Source organism: Sminthopsis crassicaudata, chromosome 4 (genome assembly GCF_048593235.1).
Source record: "Sminthopsis crassicaudata isolate SCR6 chromosome 4, ASM4859323v1, whole genome shotgun sequence".
NCBI classification, from domain to species: domain Eukaryota; kingdom Metazoa; phylum Chordata; class Mammalia; order Dasyuromorphia; family Dasyuridae; genus Sminthopsis; species Sminthopsis crassicaudata.
This window is the reverse complement of record NC_133620.1, coordinates 387,090,730-387,113,349: the sequence shown is the minus strand read 5'-3', so window position 1 is coordinate 387,113,349 and position 22,620 is coordinate 387,090,730. Positions and strand designations below refer to the sequence as shown.

The window sequence follows — 22,620 nt, the reverse complement described above, 5'->3', positions numbered from 1 at the left end:
TCTCCATTTGAATGTGAGCTTGTGAAGAGCAGGAACTCCTTTTTGCCTTTCTTTATATTGGCAATAGTCTAGTGCTTGGCATATAGTGAGTTCTTAATAAATACTTTTGACCTTAACACATGACAAAATAGGTAACAATATAAAACAGTTTATACTGACATGATAGAGAAGTATAATCATTTAGTCCCTTGAATATTTATAGCAGTTACCTATGGAAATCCATAGAATATCCCAGGACAACAATGAAATTTCTAAAAAGCTTTAAGAAAATGATAATATTTGAACAGAAATAATTCTTAATATTTTAGAGAGCTTTGAGAGAAGAGACTAGAATGATGTAAAAGGAGGTTAATTAAAACTCCAGTTGGGAAAATAATTTGAAGCCTAATAAATATTTATAGAAAAATTTTTATGATAAACTGAAATTTATAAATAAAGATAATTAATAAAGTGATAGATTTTTAAAAGTTCAGTATAAAGTATAGCAGAAGATTGATATTTATCCATTTGTGATTTTTTTCCATCTTAATTGGTTAAGCAAATCAGAATTAATTCTAATTTAATTCAGTTGTAACTAAATATGATTAAAAACAAGTATACTTGATATTCTATTTTTTTTCCTCCCTCTTAGAACTTGTCTGTGGAAAGTATATTATTTGAAATACAAGACCAGCTTTCGCAGTCAAAGGTGGTTGAAACTGATTTGGCTAAACCTTTATTGGATGCACTGCTTCGAGTAGCTTTGGGGAATTATTCAGCAGATTTGAATCATTCTGAAGAGAAATTTGAAAAGGTATGAATGGTTTTCTTTATGCCAAGGTGAAGACCAGCTATGAAGGTGAGGTATAATTATATATATGTTCAGGGCAGTGATTTGGAGTGGAGGCAAGGCTAGACTCTGTACGAGTAATATGATTAGGACCAAGTAATATGATGTATGATATACTAAGAAAAAAGGGCAGAATTTGCCTCTTTAAAAATACGTTTTGTATAATGCAGACGAATTTCTTTTTAACAAAGTAAAATTTTTGTATCTTATAACATAGACATCTCTGCAGAAAAGTTAATTATCTTGGAATTCCTAATTTCTGTGTCCTTTAGCTTAGACACTTTAGTCCTCATAATACTTTAAGGGTTCGTGGTTTTATTTGGTGGAGGTTATTCATTAATTATCTATTATATAAAAATAGTACGACTCTCATCAATTAACTTAAATATGTACACATGTACATATGCATATGTGATTATTAAATTATAAAAATATTTCACTTAATATGTTTCAATTTTAGTAATTTCATGCTATGTAGTAAGTAATTTCATGCTCTGAATAAGTTTCCTGTACAATTCTGTGTGTGTGTATTATTTTTAATAATTCTTAGTTAACTAATGCTCCATTATAGAGTTCTGGTTGATTTTCTGGAAGTCTCTCTGGACCAGCCTTCCTTTCAGCAGAGTAATCACCACGAAAATAGCCAATTGTTAAAGTCCAAATTCTTTATTATCTCCTTGCTTGGGGCCTGGGCTAGCTTGGTCTCAGTGGAGAAACTGCAGGAGGACAGGCCAGCCATGCAGCATGGTGGTGTGAGATGGAGGGAATCTTTCTTCTTGGCTCTGAGAGCTTGAGCTCCCACCTCCAGTCTTCTGTCTTCTCCAAGTCTCACCCTGGCTGAGTTTGTCCTAGCTTATATGCTCTATTATAATTAAATCATTTATAGTATACTGAGTATAAACCAATCATTATATTACTAGGGAACCATTATTTGTGGTAAGATTAAATCAATCATACTGAACTAGAGAACTATTAGTCACCATCCTAAACTAGATAACCGTTGTTTTATCAATTCCACTGAGTTAGCACCTTGTAAGAATCCTTGTTCTGGCCATAACACTCCATCACCTATTAAACCCATTTTGGAGAAGTACTAATTCAGTTGCATAAATTATATAATTTTTATTATTATATCTAGTTTTATTATGACAGATGAATATTTGCCATGTGTTTTCCATAATTCTTTGTTTATAAAGAACCATAGTATTTTAGAGCATTAAGGGATCATAGAGATTATCTACTTTAACTTAAGTTTAATTAACAGATGATATAATTGAATCCCTAAAAGTGAGAAATGACTTCTCACCCAATAAGTAAACAAGAATTTGAATCCAAATCTCGTTTGTTTTTCCCTCTGATATGTTGCTTCCCACCATTGAAAACAAGATCTTATTTCCTTGCTTTGCCAAAATTTCATAATAAGTTTTATAGTCCTGTTTCTTTAATTAACTTATTAAATTATTACAGTGGTATTTTTGTAGCCTTTTCTTATTGTATATATTCTACATAGGACATATAATATGTAATTATGTTACATCATATAATATCACAATATGCTATGTTAAAGGTGATTTTTTTTTCAAAATCAGTATATTAACTGTGTTCAAATAAATGTAAATTTTTTTTCAATAATGAATAAATTATGTGCTGCATGTTTTTTAACAGCACATTCATCTTACAGATGCACCAGACTGAGTCAGATTCAGTATCTCAGCAAGGTGATCTCTCAGAAGAAACCGAAGAAAGCCATGGTACTTTTAAATTTTTTGATGAAGAAGAAGGTTATGAAGCAGACAGTGAAAGTGACACTGAAGATAGTGAAAGCCAAGATGAAGGTAGGGTAGGATTGAATTTGAAAGTCAATCTATATAACTTGTGTGAAAGTTCATAAATGATATATTAATTATCTGACTTATCTAAGAATAAATAATTTAGATAACTACATATACTTAAATTTTATTATAATTGTTTTCTGTAAAGGAGAATTTGGTGACTTCCTATATGGGAAAAATTTTTGCTAGCATAGACATTTATTATCCACCTAAAATTTTGCATTTGTGCAGGTGTAAAAGGACCAGCTTTGAAATAGGAAACTTTAAGATACTACTCTCCTAATCCAAACTTTCTGTGCTGCTTAGTCTTTTATTCACAGTAATCCTATTTTCAGCATCATGGTTACTTTGGATGTCTTTATTATTATATATATGTGAAACAATTGGGCAATGAATGGCATAGACCTTGATAATATTTTTTTAAGTTTCAAAGGAAACAAGTACCTACTAAATGGCAGACAGTATTCTAAATGCTTGCAAATATTATCTAATTTGATCCTCACAACAGTCCTGAAAGTTAGGTGCTATTATTATCCTTGATTTATAGTTAAGGAAACTGAGGCAGAAGTTAAATCACTTGCTCAGAGTCACACAACTAGTAAGTGTTTGGGGCTGGATTTGAACTAAGGTCTTTATGATTCTGTGCCCAGAACTTTAATTCACTGTACTAACTTATTTAGTAGTGTGGCTATATTTTAGAACTGATTTTTTAAAATTTTCTATTGATGTTAATTTATGTAGACTTCTAGGGCTTTTTTCCTTTGAAGATGAAAAATTAGAGAGAAATTGGAAATTTATAGTTTATTTATAAATCAAAATATAGTTCTGATTTATTTTTTTTCCTATTATTTCTCATTGCTTACTGATTGTAGCTTCTTTCTCCCTTTGAGTCTCAGCTAAATTCTCACTTTCAGCAAGAAACCATTACCCATCTCACTTAAGTGCCTTCCTCTGAGATTATTTTCAAGTTATCTTGTTTGGATGTCACTGTTTACATGTCTCTTATTAGATTAAGAGCTTCTTGTAGACAGAAACTGTCTTTTGCATTTCTTTATATCCTCAGGGCTTATAGCATGTCCTGAGTAAATATTTTATGACTTGAATTTATACCAAGTTTCCAATTCTCTTGTGAATTTTGCTTCTTTATTCACTATTTGTCATAGGATCAACACATTTTTTTGGAAAATAGGTGCTGAGATTGTGATTTTTTCTTTTTTTTTTTTTTTTTTTTTTTTTGTTAAGTCATTGGTTTTCCAGGGATACTTTTAGCTGAAAGAATTCAGAATCATTCTATTTCACTTCAGTTTGAAAGCTTCTAAGTGCTTAATGTGCACCAGATATATAATATTTTTGATGCTAAAGATACAAAGACAAAGACAAAAGAGACCCTACTCCTGAAGAGTTTATGCTCAGTTTGGGACAAAAGACTTGTATACATATGAGTAAATACAAAATATATACATACAGAGTCCAGGGTCCTGGAGGGTCCTGGAAAGGTGGGAAGCATAGCCAAGGCTGCTGGAAGTATCTGAGAAGTCCTTTTTTAAGGAATAAGATAAACTTTAGAAAAAGCTTGGAATCTAAAGCAGAAGCTAGAGAATAAGTATGCATGTTAAACATGAAGGTCAGCTTTTAGAAGGACATAAAAATTCAAGGTACATCTGCATGAAGAGCAATTTATCTTAAAGTCAAGAAATAGACAATAAGCTTATAGTTCATTCTAGAAAAGGAATCACTATAGCATTTTTTCCTTGGGACTTCACTCTATGCAACTAGCTATAGCCTTGGATCACTTACAACAGGGGTTCTCAAACTACGGCCTGCGGGCCAAATGCTGCCTGCTAAGGTCATTTATGCACCTGCCCGGTTATGGAAAATAGACTGAGGCAGAGACAGTGTGAGTTTTTGTTTTTACTATAGTCCGGCCTTCCAACAGTCTGAGGGGCAGTGAACTGGCCCACTATTTAAAAAAGTTTGAAGACCACTGACCTACAATATCTGCTGCCTTTGCTTCTTCACATGTACTAATGAACATAGCTGGAGAAAATTATGAAACCAAGCTGGTTGGGTCTACCACAAAGTTTTGCAATGTAAATTCAAGCTGATTCAAATTGTGCAAGGCAATCCTTTTTTTTTTACCTCTTTCATTAGCATGGTGTTCCATGTAACAAAGTAGCTCTTCTAAACATCTTCCCTCCTTATACCTTCCATAGTTTCCTTTTTTATGACCATCCTCTCTGTTAAGAATCTTATAAGTTTCTAAGGTTCTGTCCTGTACTTTCTTATCTCTATATAATTTCACTTGATTTTATCGACTCCTATAGATTCAGTTACCATTTTACTCCTGTGATTCTCTCAGATCTATTTATCCAGCTTGAACTTCTGATCTCTAGTCTTGGATTTCCAGTTTCTGGACATTGTAAACTGAGAGTGATCTTAAACTCAACATGTCTAAAACCATTTTTCTGGCCAGACTCTCCCAAATTTTCCTATTACTCTTGAGAGTACCACCATCCTCCCAATCCCAGGCTCATAACCTAAGTATCATTCTCAATTCCTCACCCTATCTTGACCCCATATCCAATCTATTGATAAAGCTTGTCGATTTTACCTTTGTAACATCTCTTGAATATGCTTCTCTCTTCTGACACTGACACCACCCTGGTGCAGACAGGCTCTTATGTTCTTACTCCTGGACAATTATTGTAATATCCTATTAGTTTTTTCTCTGCCACAAGTGTCTCTATTTTAGTCCATCTTCCACTAGATTGTCAAAATGATCTTCCAAATGTGATCTTTGTGCAGGTGCATGTCTAACTGTGTCATCCCTTCACAAGAAACTTCATTGATTAGTTTCCTATCATCAAAAGGATCAAATAGAGAATCCTCAGTCTGGATTTTAAAGTCCTTTAAAAGCTCCTCACCCAAAAAAGAGATTATGCCAAAGTGAAATTAATAGGCCTTTTAACAAATCAGAACTGAAAAGAAAGTAAAAAATACCCCAAATTTCAAGTATAAGAGACTACATAGATAGTAGTGTCTCTAAACCACTGATAGAAATGAAGTCAAAAGTTAAAGGAGATTTTGGCAAAGAAAAAAATTTGTGCCTACACAAATATGTATTTGCATTAGTATAGGAACTCCCAATGAGGAAATTCCGTCTACCCAAGACACTGAAAAGTTAAGTGTATTTCCCAAGGTTTTTCACCCAGTGTATGTCTGAGGCACAACTTGAACTCAGATCTTCCTGATTATAAAATCACCCTTCTTTCTACTGTACTGTGCTGGTTTTCACTGAAGAGTAGGTAAACTAGGTTTTTCACAGGTTGATTTTGAAATATTGGCTAAATAAGTTAGGTTGAGAAATCTTATAGGCATTGAGAAAATTTAATTGTTTTACAAATATTAACTTTTCTTTCTTTGGGCCTTTAAACTTTTTATTTTATGTGAATATCATATTTTAACAAAGAATCACCTAAAAGTAAAATTAGTAAACACCTGAAATGTTCATAATGTTACTAGTAGTTCTGAAATAATAGTCAATATTAAAATTTTATTTGTTACATTGTAAATGAAAATTAACTTTTTTTAATTTTAGAGGACATAAGGGCTGACATAGAATACATCAGTTCTTCAAGTTGTTTAAATGATGTGATTGAAAACCTTGCACAAGGAGAATTGGTGTATCCTGAGATTTGTATACTGGAATTAAATTTGCTTTCAGCCAGTAAAGTCAGATTTGATGTGCTTGGCCATGTCTTTGAGAGCTTTTTGAAGATCATCAGACAGAAAGAAAAAAATGTGACTTTACTCATGCAAAAGGTAAGGTTTTAGTATGGTTAATATAAAATAAATATTGCTTTATTTTCCATTGTTGTTTGTTATAGTTTAATAATAATTGTTATTATTAAGGTTTGCAAAACATTTTATGTGTTATTTTATTTTATCTTCACAACTATCATTATCATCATTTTACAAAGTATGTGAAGTTGGTAGATGGCACAGTAGAGAAAGTACTGGGCCCAGACTCAGAAAACTGAAGTCCAAATCTAGCTTCAGACATTTACTGGGTGGCGAGTCCCTTAACTTTTGTTTGATTCAGTTTGCTTAACTATAAAATGGGGATAATAAAATCCCAGAGTTGTGAAGTTCTAATCTGGTAATATTTGTAAACATTTAGCACAATGCCTGTCACATAGTAGATACTGAAGAAATTATTATTATCTTAAGTATTATTATCCCCATTCTGTGGACTACTTTAGCTGGGAAGTGTTAGTGTCAGAACTTGATTATAAATAATTATTAAAATAATAATTGTACTGAATAATTAAATATTTTTCACTTCTGCTTCTTAAAAATTTAGGTCAGATTTTCTGATGATTTTTTTTTCCTCCCACAAACCAAAAAAAAAAATTTGGTCAATTATTAGTGCAGATTAACAACTTCCCTGTAATTTATTTTATTACAGGATCCTCCCGTCTTTATTTCTGTAGTTGTTTTGCTTAATCAGGGGAAATGGGAAACATAATATTATATTTCTTTAGATTCCACAGAATTCTTCAGTACTTTTTCTGGACAAATTTTAGCTATTCTGCTTGTCACTCGGTAAAGAAAGTTAATTTAACAATATTTGCTATCTGGCAAATCTGAAAAGCACGTTCATTTTTTTTTTTTTTTTTTTTTTTTTAATGACTGACTCTAAAATAACCAACTTAAATCATATCTCCAGCTGTCTATTGAAAATCTCAAAATGGTAGTCCCACACAAAACTCTCTCAGTATGTTCAAAACTAAGCTCATTATCTGTCCCCCATAAGCTCTTCTCTTTTCCTGTCCTGTTTATTTATTACTGTGGGAGAGTACTGCCATTATCCCAGTCACATAACAACCTAGATAACTACATCCTTGACTCTACCTTCTCTTTCACATGTGTGCCCTCCAATATCCAATCAGTTACCAAGTCCTGTTTTTTCTTCCTATGTAACATCTCTTCCATATGCTCTCTCCTCTTCTCCAAAACTGGCACCATATTGATACAGGCTCCCATCAACTCCCACCTAGTTTTTTGGTTGGTCTCCCTGCCTCAATTTTGTCCCCATTTTAGTAGTCAAATAGACCTCCTTAAAGTGCAGGTCTGACCATGTTTCCCCTTATTCAATAAACTCATGTTGCTCTTTGTCATCCCCAATAATAAAATATAAAATGCTGTGTTTGACATTCAAAGCCTTTTATTACCTGGCTTCCTGCTATATTTTCAGTCTTTTTATCCTTTATTCCTCTCTCTGCTTCCAACATACTCTGTTATTCAATGACATTGGCTTTCTTGCTATTTTTCAAACATGATACTTCATCTCCTGACTGTGCATTGTTATTGGCTACCTCACCAAGTTTGGAATGTTTTCCTCCCTCATACCAGCTTCTTGGCTGCTCTGAATTATTTTAAGTCCTTCGGGAAAAAAGCTTTTCTTCCCTTCAATTTTATGCTTTTCCTCTGAGATTATTTCTAATTTATCATGTACAAGTCATGTTTTTACTTGTCTTCCCCATTAGATTGTGACTTTCTTTAGAGCAAAGACCACCTTTTGCTTTTAAATCATTATATCCTCAGCACTCAGCCTAGTGCCTGGCACATAAGTAAGGGATTAATAAGTGCTTGTCAATTTGACTTTTGCTTTATGTAATGTTAAAGACCCCTTTATGTAGGAAAGACTACTATGCAATTGTTATCCTATTTAAATATTTGTGACTAAAATGTCAGTTAACTCAATAAAGTAGCATAATTGTTTAATGTACTTTTTTTTTTGCAAATTTCTGAATTGATAGCAATAATTTTATTTTAAACTTTTTTTTTATGTTTTAATTCACAGAAAATTGTTAGAAATATTTTAGGAGGGTTCCTAAAAATTTTTACTCAGAATGATTCTAGTTTACAAGGTAAGTTTGGCTACTTCATTTTCGTAAACATTTTTCATCTTATCCTAATGTATAATAACGACATCATAGCTCTGTATCAATGCCATAACAGAGGCAATCAAGCAAAAAGTGCCACTTATCTGCTTCATGCTTAACACTGTACCTGGGCACTTTTATAGGAGACACAGCAAGTGTATTTCCATATGTAACTCTTTCAGTTTAGTTAGGCTCTACAACATTAATGCAAAGAATAATTGAAAAATTTCAGGAGTATGGAGGGCAGCTAGGTGGTGCAGTAGATAGAGCACCAGCCTTGAATTCAGGAGGACCCGAGTTCAAATCTGGTCTCAAATAATTAATACTTCCTGGCTGTGTAACCCTGGGAAAGTCACTTAACCCCAATTGCCTCAGGGGGGAAAAATTCAGAAGTATGTAATAGAGTTCTAAGTTATTTAGTAGAAAAACTATAGACACTAAAAAGAAGTCCTAATGCTTTATTAGATGATTCTGGAATTACTTCCAAATGTTAATGTTGTTTGTGCCTATGAAATGAAGATCATTTAGAACTAGTAGTCATGAAATGCTTCATGACTTAAATAGAAAGATGATAAAATTGGGGCAGCTAGATGGCACAGTGGATAGAACACCAGACTTAACCTCAATTGCCTTTCAAAAAAAAAGAAAGATGGTAAAATTTATATTTGGAAATATGGAAGGCATTTCAGGTAAGTGGAACAACATAAACAAAAACATGGAGATAACCTAAGAATAAATAAAGGGTGTATCTTAGAAAGTAGTAGAAATAAGATTTTATAGGCATGGTTAGACCAGGTTATTTTGAGAAATAACAAAAAGAATTCAGAGTTGATGTGAAAGTAAATCAGAAACCCTCAAAGTTTCTTTGAAGAGTGGGATAATCTTTTATGATGAGAATTTTATTTAATGATTATTTAAGATGGCTTGGAGGGGAAGAACCTAGAATCAGGGAAGGCAGCTTAGGAGACTGGAGTAGGTTTCTGGGGATAGGATTGGAGAGGAAGGAATATTTTCACAATGCATTTCAAAGGAAAAATTGTAAATGAACTTTGCAACTGACTAATTAGAGGGATTTAGGGGAAATGATGAGTAAAAGATTAATCCAAGAATTAAGTTGCTGGGAAAATTATGGTGCCATTAATAGAGATAGGAGAACTAGTTTCATATAGCTTTTTTTTTTTAATGATTAAGTTGAAGGAATTCATATTTAAGTTAGTTTTTGTTTGTTTTTTCCCTCCTCTTCTATTGCCTTTCTGGCCTTTTCCTTCATCTTTTGTTTTCCTAGGGGATTTTGGAGACAGAATTAGTCATTTTGGATTAATATGGTTCTAAGACTCAGGAAATCTGGATTTTGTTCTTAGTTCTATAAGTAAGGCAGGTGGAATCCTATTTTACTGAAAACCATTTTAACTTCTGCCTTTCTGTAAATGATTCTATTTTCATGTCTAGTCTATAGCAAGGATCTCTTAATTTTAAGGGAGGAAGTTGTATTTTTCATTTTTTTGAAACCTTGAAATTATTGGCAAGCAGTGTTAGACATAATAATGTTACTTAGAGGGATAGAATGAATAGCTTACCTTATGTTCTGTGAGACAGATACAGAGTAAGGCTTTTATGTATATTGTAACCTTCTGGTCACACAACTTATTTCAGGTAAAAGATCTTGCCATATAGAAATCTTCCTCACTTTGAGATGACTTAATGCTCCTTTAGAAAAAGAACAGTTAATAGTTGAAACTTGTATGTATAACACATCCAACCCTGACCTCCAAATGTCTCAATTGTTTTTACACTCAATTCCTCTTACATATTTGCTTTTTATACTTTTATATTTTGTTTTTTAAACATATTTATTTAAAACAAATACAAATTTTAAAAAATAGAAAAAAAGGAAAAATTGTCATGCACAGCAGAACACAAGGATTCAAAATATGAAACAATAAATTTACATTTCAAAAAAGCTGATATAATAAATACTATACATTATATTCAGAAGTATCCTTCTTTTCTTTGTTTCCTTATAGGTTTTCTTTTGTTCTCTGTTGTGTACTTTTAATTTTATTTTTTCTTTCCTCTTTCCTCCTTTCTACTACCTCCAAGAAGTCTCTAGTTAAGTTCATATATATACACACACACGTTTATATACACATATATGCATGTATGTGTGCATACATATATATGTACACATGCATGGTTATGTATAATTATACACACATATATACATATACATTTACATATATCTATGTGAAGTTGTACCACACATGTTTGTCCTGTATCTTGTTTCCTAACCCTGCTGGTACCTCTTCTTCTATTACCTGCTACCTTGCCTTGCTGTTATTTAACCTACCTCCCATTTCCCCCCCAGGATCCTTCCTTCCCAACCTTTCTTTCCCTCTTTGTTCTACATTAATCTACATACATTATCCCACTCACGTTAATCTATACTTCTTTCTATACCACATCTTATCTTATTCCCTCCTCTTCTTATTAATAATTTTAGAAGACTTATATACCCTTCTAGATATATATGTATTGTTTCCTCTTTAACCCATTTCCAATGAGAGTTCTACTCTCATTGGACAGGACTACCTGTCCTCCTCTGTATTTAATTCCTGTGTCAGTTCTTGTACTTGTACCTCATTTATAAAATCTTATTACTCTTTTTTACCTTATATGGTTTTGCTTTTTATCATACTCACTTCTACCCTATTCTTTCTTTCAAACTACCTAATTACTAGTGATATATGATTTACATTTCCATGTATAAAGCATAAGCCGTTTGTCTTTATTGAATTCCTCGAAATTAATCTTTTGTGTTCACTTGATATTTCTCTTTCTTCTTTTATGTCAAATTTTCTATTAAATTCAGGTCTTTTGCAACAAAATCCTGAAAGTCTGACAATTCATGGAATATCTTTTTTATTTCCATTCAGAATTATGTTTAATTTTGGTAGGTATATTTTCAGCCTAGTTTTTTGGCTCTTTGATATATACTGTTCCAAGACTCTGATCTTTTAATGGAGCCACTGTTAAGTCTTAAATGATTCTAATTGTGGTTCCATCAATTTGAATTTTTTTTTTCTTGTTGCTTGTACTATTTTCTTCTTGATGAGGTGGGGGAGGGGAGATTAGCTATGTTCTTCCTATAGAATTTCCTTGTAGGATCTCTTTCAGATGGTGATTGGTGGATTTTTCCTGTTTCTACTTTCTCCTCGTGTTGTACACATTGGAACAATTTTCTTTAATTATTTCAGGTTTTGTGCCAAGATTCTTTTTTGGTCATAGCTTTCAGTCTTTTTAAAAATTCTCCTATAGTTTTTTTTTTTTTTTTTTTTTAACAGATGACCATTGGATGCTTTTTTTTTTTTTTTTTTTAAATTATAGCTTTTTATTTACAAGATATATGCATGGGTAATTTTATAGCATTGACAATTGCAAAACCTTTTGCTCCAACTTTTCCCCTTCTTTCCCTCACCCCTTCCCCCAAGCATGTTGACCAATACATGTTAAATATGTCAAAATATATGTTAAATACAATATATGTATCTATGTCCAAACAGTTATTTTGCTGTACAAAAAGAATCAGACTTTGAAATAGTGTACAATTAGCCTGTGATGTTGGATGCTTTTTAAAAAATTTCACTATCCTCTTCTAAAGGTAAACCTCAATTTTCCTTATTCCTATAAATAACTTTCTGTGGTTGAGTTCTTTCCCCTTTGCCCACTTTTTTTTTTAATACAAATTTGCTAGTGTAATCATTTATAGTCTTAGTGTGGGGATGGATATAATGTCTCTAGCCTCAGCTCTTTCTTCAGTTCTTTTCTCTGACCTGGAATCCAAATCCTGGAACTCTCCCGTCCTGTAAATGCCTGGCAGCTAGTAGTGTCCCAGGGCTTCTCACTCTCATGCAGGGTGGTGTGTATTCTTAGCAAAGGTTCTCTCCATCTTCCTGACTTAGATGCCTGATTCCCCACTTTCCAGGAGGCGAGAGTTCCTGTGGCTGGGGCTAAAGCTACTTCCTAACCCAGCTAGCTCTTGGGCTGGCAGCCTGTTGTTTCACAGGAGCTAGCCTGGAGGTGCTTAGATTTCACTGGGGCCAGGCCTCCAATTCATTCTGATCTTCTTTGATGGTCCCAGCAGAACTACTTTTACTTGTTTTTTAACCAAAATTCTCCCTGAGGCATAATCTGTTTGTGGGGAAAATCTGGAGAGCTTGGAGCTCTCTGACTTTGTGCCACCTTTCCAGAATTCTCTGTATGCCTGATATTTTCAAAGCAGAAATATGAGATTTCTCACATTTCCTGCTTTCTTCTTGCTCTGTCTTTACACCCTTATCTGAAATTCTCCATTCTTGAGTTGACTGAAGCTCCCTTGTCTTTATTTCTCATTTCTTGCTTTTTCACTATTCATCTTATTTCCTACCCTGACTTCAACCCTGTCACTCTCCCTGGCCCCGGCTGTCACCTAGAGCTGAGTTTGAGGATGGATATTCCAATATAGTTGCTTGTGTGATTCACTATTATGTAATATCAAGAGAGGTCAAGGAAAGCCTTGACCATGTTGAATGGCACCTCTATGTTGATTTTATAGGAGATTGTGGTCAAGATTTACCTAGAATAAGCAAGTATTGATGGGTTGGTTTGAGTTACAGCAGGGAATATCAGATCTATGAGATTATAGGTCCATTTGAGTATTTCTATTTTAGTATCCCTGTAGTTCTCTTGTAAGCAGTTTGTCATCTCAAATCCCACTCACCTGTGGTTAAAAAAAAATCTCCAATAGACCCCAGCAAAATCTTTTGAAAAGCTTCATATTTTAATAATTTAAAAAATTCCATTCAGGATAAATCTTGGAATAGACTCTTTCAGACTCACCAAGCATTATTAAGCACCCGCTATAAATTAAGAACTGTGTTAGGTATTAGTAGTAGTAGAAAAATTAAAATGAATTAGCCTCAACCCTCAGAGTCCTTACATTTTCAGGATTTTAGAACTCTGGAGACTTCCTGTGCTCTACAATATAGAATATGGTTCTTCTCAAATTCATTATTGTTTGCAAATATACTCTTGTTTCAGCATTTACTTTTAAGTTTATATAAAAACCAAATAAGCAGTAGACTCTTGGACTACTATGATGATAGATATCCATGTTAATGAAATTTGAATATAATATAATTTTGATAGCACATTAAATTCTAAGATAGTGTGCTTTCCACAAATTTTGTTTACTAAATGAGATAATCATTTTTTCTTAAAAGTTAGATACTAAACTAAGATTTTATGGCATTTTGTATAAATGTTGAATAATAGTAGCAAGGCAAATAGTTTTATTTTCTTAAGTTCTCCTCTAGTTGATGTATATATCTTAAATATGTATGTGCAGTCTAGCCATCCAATTTGGACCAAGTGATAACAGTTCTGTCCAAATTGGAAAAGGATAAATAGTAATATGTGTTGGCAGTGACTGAGAGAAAACAGTTGCTTCAGTGCCATCTTTGCCCTGTGCAAACAGAGGTGAGTTTCTATATTACAAACATATTCCATACAAAAAATTTAAGCCTAGTAATAATACAAACCCCTGTAAAAAAATGAAATCTTTATCTTACCCTATAGAATAGGTTTTATCTCCAAATGATGATTTGATTTTTATTTATGTCCATGTAAACTTTTGATAATTTCTTCGGTCTTTAACTTAGTTAATTATAAAATCATGATGATTCTTCTTTTCCAGTAAGTCAAATTATCCCTTTCCTTTACATTGTTGTTGTTGTTGTTTGTTCTTCTTCTCCTCCTCTTCCTTCTTTCCTTCTTCTTTTCCTCCTTTCTCCTTCCCTTCTTCTCTTGTTCATCCTTCTTCTTCTTCTTTCCAGACTTGTTACTTCATCAAGGTGAGGAACTCTTATAGATGAAACTTCCTTTACCAACACAACTATTAAGTAACTTCTGGTCTTAAAACAATTGGTGGGACTGAAAGGCTAATAACTTGCCTCAGATCACATAGGCATTATGTATCAGGGAGTGATTTGTATCCAGCTCTTCTTGATTCCTAAGGCAGGCTTTCTGTCTGCTATGCCAAACTGCTCCTCTATTTCTTTTTCCAAATTTTCCCCAATAGTACATGTGCCCTTATCATTTCCACACCCAGATTATTTTATTTTATTATTATTATATTATATTATTATTTTAATCTTATTATTTTAATAATAATCTTAACTTTTAAGGATTTATAAGATTATATTGTAATATTTATAATTTTGATATAAGAATAAGGTGTGCAATTTCTTAGACTTTCTTATTAGTTTTTCCAGTATTTGTTGAGCTATGTGCAATTGTACTTATTCATAGATGGCAATCTATCTTGGGAAAATATCTTACAGATCTTCTAATCCAGACTCTTTTTATAAATGAGATGTCATATAACCAGGTAGTAGCAATTAAGATTAGAGGACTGTTTACTGATTCTTTATGTAGTGTTCTTTTTACGATATCACATTGCTGTATATGCTTCCATGGTCACTATTTGGTTTGTATACACTATCCAGTGTATGTGTGCATACTGCTAAGCTTTAATACACACACACACATACACATACAGACACACACACACACGCACACATATTGTATGTATGTGTATATGTATGTATGTGTGTGTTTGTGTTTAAAACATACATCTATTCATTGTTGTTTAGTTGTTCACCTGTGTTCAACATTTCTGAACCATGAACCATGTTGTTTATGGGATTTTTCTCAGCAAAAATACTGGCATAGTTTGCCATTTCCTTCTCCAGTGGTTTAAGGCAAATAAAAGTTAAGTGATTTGCCAGGATCACATAGCTAATAGGTGTCTCAGGCTAGATTTGGGCTCGAGTTTTCCTGCCTCTAAGCCCAGTGCACTATCCAATGAGACATCTAGTTGCCTCTATATCTGTACATACAGATACAGAAAGATAATGCTATATTTATTTGTATAGATTCACACAGATGTATAAAAATCTGTTTAGCATTATAGACTGGTAGTAGTTGAAATTCTATATTTATTTTCATCTATTTATAGTATAATATTTTTAAAAGCTTAACAAGTTTTGATGAATTAAAATGATTAACCACTTATTCATAGTATGTTTTAAAAACATTTAATTTGTAAAATGATTTTTAAAATAATTATAGTTATAAACTAAATTTTTGCAAAGCACTAAGAGCAAAATGTTTTTTAGAATTAAAATTATTGTTAAGTTTTAAGTTTCAGTTATCAAATGCTACATTTATATTTTTAAAAAATCTTTGGTGTGTATATGATGCTAATGTTCTTTTAAAAAATGTTACAGTTGAATTCTCTTCATTACCTGTTTTTTCCTTTGATGAATTTATGAATTAAAAGAATTATAATTTATGCACATTATGATGATGATGGATTTGAAATTACTTATATAAAACTCTTAATTTAGTTGTGTCTTTTTCCCCTTTTCTTTGACTAATGTAGCATGTCAGATGGTACTGATGGATCTCTTGGTGTCCCTGATGAGTTCAAGAACATGTTCAGAAGAGCTAACTCTTCTATTGAGAATATTTCTGGAGAAATCTCCTTCTACAGTAAATATGCTATTATTATTAAATGACTTGTGAGCTATTTACCAGAATGCATTATTTTGATATCAATCATCCATACCTTGACAATCAATAGTTATTTACATTGAATTTTGGATAATTATGTATGAATTATACAATACCATTGGAATTTCTCTACTTACATAGTTATGCTATATGTTTAATTTCATACTACCATAAACTTGTGTCAAATTCAAACTCATTTCATATCTGCCTGAAGAACATAATTAGGAGCTTAACCATGATTTAAAAATTATCATGGTGAATTCTATAGCTAAATATAATTGATTTTCGAATTAGCCATGGTTAAGATTATCCATGTCACTAGCCTTTTCTGCTTTTTTTAGGTAATCATTAATTGATTATATAACTATTAGATGTGCTTCTCACTTTTCCTCACTACTTTATTTAGTATCATTAACCATATCACCAACCATAACTCTTATAGAATTCTTATTAAGATATTATGTTAGCCATTAGAGATTCAAATGTATAAAAGATATATTCTGTACCTATACTCTGAAAGTGCAAATTCTGGCATATTATTATGATGTTCTACATTATCTTATTTTCTCCTTCCCAATGGTTTCCTGTTTTTTTTTTTCTCTCATTTATTTATGTGATCTAAAGCAAGGATTTATTGATATTTTTAACCAAAGTTTTATTATAGACAGAGCTGGGACTTAAGTGTAAATACACTGGTTGGTTTTTATGAGGTGTGACTCATTAGGTGAAGGATTCAACATTGAAACCTTTATAATGCTTTTTAATGAATGTTAATTGTCATATGTTTATTGTCAGAAAATTCTGTCTTCTGATACAGATGAATATTTATTTAATTTTATTTGAAATTTCATGTGTTAGAGTAAGAAGGCTCAAAAACTTCCATATGAGATCCAATTTTTGAAACTTGCTTATAGGAATTCATATACTTTTTCTCAGCTCTGAATTTGTCTATTCCCCTTATGTTGCACATAGATATATGTCAAAAGATGTGGAGTAAGTTGAAAAGTCAGAATATAATTTTTAAAATGTTAATACTTAGGGTATGAACTTAGCTAAGTTTCACTACTAGAAATATTTCTTTACATTATAAATTTTTATTTAAATTCTTAAGCTGGTTTATCACAAAGTTATGGGGTTATGTCATTTATAATTGGTTTCCTTTTAAAGAATTATATTTAGGGGCAGCTAGGTGGTGCAGTGGATAGGGCACCAGCCTTGAATTAAGGAGGACCCGAGTTCAAATTTGGTCTTAGACACTTAACACTTCCTAGCAGTGTCCCCCTGGGCAAGTCACTTAACCCCAGCCTCAGAAAAAGGGGGGGGGAAGAATTAATTATATTTAAAAATAAAAACATGTGCTGTATATTTCATACTAACCAAAATAATTACATAATGGGGTAGCAGATAATTCAGTAAGAATTCTAATTTGCATGCTGGCTTTTATTTCTTTAGTTATAAATTTTGTTTCTAAGGAATTTTTATATATGTGGTAATATCAATTATAAATGCTCATTTCTTTTTTTTTTCTAGGAAATTCTTCTTAAGGGTATCCTGAAAATTATTGAGACTGGTATTAATATGAGTCCATTACAATATCTAACCTTCCCTTTACTTCATATACCAAATATAAGCAACAACTCCTTTTCACAAAAATATAGCAGTATTCTCAACAATAAGGCTATTGGGTTGCTAAAAAGGGCAAAATTTCCTCAAAGTAAGAAAGAAGTTGATAGTGAGATTTTCCCCCATCAGCTTCTTTCATCTTGGCATGTAGCCCCAATTCACTTGCCTTTGGTTGGGCAAAATTGTTGGCCACATATGTCTGAAGGATTCAGTATTTCCTTGTGGTTTAATATGGAAAGTATTCATGAAACAGAAAGTATCTTAGAAAAAGTAAAGAAGATAAAGAAAAGAAAAAAATCATCATTTATTCAAGATGACAGTCTTGATGATACAGGTATGAAATTCTTTGCTCTTATTTCTTTTATAAGATGAATGCCATATAACTTGCATACTGAACAAATTTTTGAGGATTTTAGAAAAGTAATATGAAGCATTCTGACTTTGCTGTTAACTTGTTCTTAATATTTTTTCCTTATACAAGTAGTCTCTAACTTATGCGTATTCATCGTAAAAACAGATGTCCTTGCCAGATAACCATAAGAATTCTTTCCCCCTGCTATTTCATGACATTTTCTTACTCATTTTTTTGTTTTCCTTTACTTCTGTATGTCCTGTTGCTGCTCTAAACTTTTCCTTCTTCACTTTCCATTAGCCTCAGGACTAATTGAATGAACTGGTCTAGATGTGATCTTTGTGGGAATGGTGCAGGAAAAAAGTACTTGGGGACAAGGGATGGATAAATCTCTGAAAATACTTGCTCGTATTCTGTCTTTAACTGTGGTTCCAAAATCAGGTTGCTTCCATTTTGAAAGTCATTTGTAGCAGAGAAATTCCCTCCATAATATCTCTTGACATAATATCTCCACCTTCTGAAGACCTTTAGTAATAAGGAACCTATGGCCCTCTCACATAGTTTGTTCTCCAATTGAATTACATAATTTGTTAGGAAGGATTTTTTGGTTTGTTTTTAGCTCTTTCTTTTAAAAATATTTTAAGCCTATATCTGCCTCTGCAGCTTCTAGTTCTGCCCTCTTGGTCTTAACCAAAATAAGTTCATTCCTTTTCTACAGGATAGTTTTTCAAATATTAAGCTATTATTTCCCAACAAAGTCTTCTTCAGTGTGAACACCCCCAGTTCCTTAAATCTGTCAGTTTACTGCAGCACTCACTACAGTAGCTATTCCAAATCTTTTCATTCTTCCTCAAAGTTTTTATGATACTTCTTCCATCAGAAAAATTGCAATCATTCACTAAATGCTTTCTCTCTCTTCTACCCTTTCATCTCCCATTTCTCCTATTTCTTCCTCCATTATTTCTTCCTTCACTCCTGGCTCACACAAAGAAGTGACCTTTCTTTTCACTTAAACAGCACCTTCAACATGCCCCCCCCCCGATCCCATTTTATCCCATTTTTTCTGGTTCTTCTGTATCATCGTCACCACTTAACTTCAGTCCTTTTCCTGTCTACTAGATGTTTCCCTATTGCCCACATATAGACATATAAGCTCGCTCTCTTCTTCTCTCCTCTCTCTCTCTCTCTCTCTCTCTCTATCTCACTCTCTTCTCTCTCTCTCTCTCTATATAAATATATTATATATAATCTCTCTCCCTGTCTTTCTCTACTCTTACTCTCTCTCCCTGTCTTTCTGTTCTCTTACGCTCTGTCTCTCTGCCCTCATCTTACACACACACACACCCACCAACTTTAAAAATCCCTTTATTTGATGTTTTCATCTCCACTAGCTGTTTTCACAGTTTCTTCTTCCTTCAGAGGGCTAAATTCTTTGAGGAGGCCATCTATCACAGTGATACTCTACTCTCACTCTCCATAATTCTCCAAAGTCCAGCTAGTGATCTCATGAGTCACTGAAATGTCTCTCTCTTAAAATTATCAGTAGAGATCTCTTAATTAACTAACCTAATGGCCTTTAAAAAAAAATCCTCTTTCTTCTTGATGTCTCTGTGTCCTTTGATACTGTTTATCAACTTCTCCTTGATACACTTCTCTCTAGGTTTTCATAATACTTCTCTCTTCTTCTCCTTTCTCACTGACAAATTTTTAGTCTTTTTTGTTAAATCTTCATGCAGGTTATTGCCCCTAATTGTAGGTATCTTTCAAGACTCTTGAGGATTCAAGATCTATCATAGCCTACTGAAGAGTTTGTGATCTTTTAGTTATAACAGTTTAGACCTGATATTTGAGATTTTATCTGATTTCTTAAATTATATCCACAAATCCTTCAACAGTACTTCCAGAAGTACAGGGCACATATTTATAATTCTCCTTCTAGCCGTGGTTCTTCATTTATGAAAGCCAGAAATATTAAAATTCACAAATTACTTAAAAGGATTTACTTCTTTTTGTTAAAAGACAAATATTTACAATATATAACATTCCTTAGGAAAAAAATATTTTTACAGTTTCAAAGCTACTTTTATTGGTGATTTAAATTGTTGAATGATAAAGCCATTAGGTTTAAAATTATTTTAAAATTTTTGTTTTCTAATTATTTTAATTAAATAATTTTCTAATATCTGCTTATTGTCTTAGAAGGAAGCAAATCAGAAAGTTTGGAATATATGAATCCTGGGGAGAAACTTGTAGAAGAAGGTTGTATTCATATGATTTCATTAGGTTCCAAAGCATTGATGATACAAGTATGGGCTGATTTGAGTACTGGAACTTTCATCTTTCGGTATTGATTTTTTTCCTTTCATTATTAACATGTATTTAAATATTTTATTTTAAAATTTCATATTAAAATTTACTGAAAAAAATCAGTAGAATGATAGGAAAAAATCTAGAAACAGAAGGAGGTTCTACTCTCATAGTTATGAATGTATAATTCCATAAAAATAATCTTGATGTTAAATTATTCTAGCTACATTTTACAAAGACCAGCTATTAATGGAAGTTGATACTATTGGATACTTTTGGATACTTTTCCCATGTAAATTATCTTAAATTATAGCATAAATTTTATAAATTGGGGGTTTCCTGTTTAAATATGGAAACAAAAGCCAAGTAGTTCGTTAGAAAATAATTCAATTATTTCTACTATTGAAATATTCCTATAGGAAGCCTAAAAATGAAGGGTAACTAGTATAAATTAAATATTATATTAAAAATAGTTTATTTATGAAAAAAATGTGTATATTTAATAACTGGATTATACAAATTTTGCTTGTTTTAATCAAATTGATGAATGAAATTTGAGTAGCCTAAGAGAACATGATAGGATTTAAAATATTTAATTCCTTTTACTTGTAAAAAAAAATATTTACTTGTAAATATTAAATTCAGATTTTTTTTACATTGTCATACTTTGCTTTATTTGTTTTTTTTTGGAGTATGTGCATGGATCCAAATGATGATATGAAAGCTGGATTGCTAGCACAAGTTGAATCACAGGAGAATATTTTTCGTTTGGGAAAATGGCAACATTTAGCATTAACATATATACAACAGCCTGAAGGAAAAAAGAATATCCATGGGACATTCTCTATATGGGTCTCTGGTCAGAGGTATGATGTGTTTTAGAGAATGGATTATTAAATTTGATTATAATTTAAAACTTGATCTTTCATGTTTTCTGAAATATATTTTAAAATGAATTCAGTTACAGTTAACTTTTTTAATAAGCTAGGAATCTATCCTTGTAGTTTTTTTTTTCTATTCCTTTCATATTAGAAAGAAAAGTATCTTAGAGAGTGAACCTTTGAAATATTTTGTTGAAAAACATTGTTCTCTCCTATTTTATTGTTAGAGATATTTTATTTTGGAGGAGATTGATTTTTTTTTTTTATACAGATGAAACACTTAGAAACTTAAGTTGGTAATCAATATAAAAGAAACGAGATCCTCTGTTTGCCCTTTAGGATGTTAAAATTGGGAAAAACACTTAATATCTATGGACATCTGTTTATTCTTGCATAATAACAATAAAAGCAGCTGCTGATGTTACGTTGTCCTATCATAGGTACACTCTGTGACCTTGCAAATGGCAGCAATAATAAATAGTTCTTATTTATATGATGCTTTTAAGTTTTACATAGTAGTTTGTATATCTTATTTGATCTTCAAAAAATCCTATGTGGTAATTATCCCAGATGTATGTATAATAAGGGTTAGAGGAAATATTTAAATCTAGTAAATCTCTCCTGGTTTCTCACATTTTGCTTTTTCATTATACTGTATTACCACTTGTTGAAAATGAGAGATTTGAACTAGATGATCTCTGAGATTCCTTTGAACTCTGAATCTTACAATTCTCTAGAAGGAAAAAACAAGCTCAAATTAAAAAATTATTCATAATTATTGTGGACATTTCTTGGAATGTAATAGAAACAGAGTAAAAGGGAAAAGAAGGGTTATAGTATGAAGGGGTTAGATGAATATTCTCAGGGATGTTTTCAATGATTATACCTTATAGCAGTTATCTGCCTTGACTCATGGAATTTATAAGAAAGCCCTCACTTGGGCAGGAATTTCCTTTGTTTCTTCTGGCTGGAGGAAGGAAAAGTGAAAGGATTACTCAGAATGATAGTCATGATGAGTTTGTCAGCAGAAGAGGTGAAAGAGTTGAGGAATAAGAAAATTAAGAGAGCTGTACTGATGGACAGTAGAGATACAAGCTAGAAAGAACATTTATAGATCAGTATATGATCAGCATATATAGAAATACATATCTCCTTTTCTTTCATCATGAGCTTTCCAGCCACTGCATTTCAAAATCCCAAAGCTCTACTTGCCTCTTTCTTTTTCTTTACCATTCCT

General features: G+C 32.2%; 1 protein-coding gene across 4 annotated transcripts in view; it reads left to right on the top strand.

Moving 5' to 3' along the window:
• Positions 1-22,620, top strand: part of LYST (lysosomal trafficking regulator) — a 190,755-nt gene that overhangs the window by 48,337 nt on the left and 119,798 nt on the right. For 3 of the 4 annotated variants that reach the window (XR_012481323.1, XM_074262463.1, XM_074262461.1), the window contains exons 7-14: positions 632-793; positions 2,511-2,664; positions 6,260-6,483; positions 8,528-8,594; positions 16,090-16,199; positions 17,751-18,177; positions 20,395-20,539; positions 21,195-21,368. Coding sequence is in view for 3 of the 4 variants with exons in the window: in XM_074262463.1 (XP_074118564.1) it covers positions 632-793; positions 2,511-2,664; positions 6,260-6,483; positions 8,528-8,594; positions 16,090-16,199; positions 17,751-18,177; positions 20,395-20,539; positions 21,195-21,368 (1,463 nt within the window). In the remaining variant the exon portion in view is untranslated. The remainder of the gene's footprint in view (positions 1-631; positions 794-2,510; positions 2,665-6,259; positions 6,484-8,527; positions 8,595-16,089; positions 16,200-17,750; positions 18,178-20,394; positions 20,540-21,194; positions 21,369-22,620) is intronic. The other variant, XM_074262462.1, reaches the window with a different exon arrangement.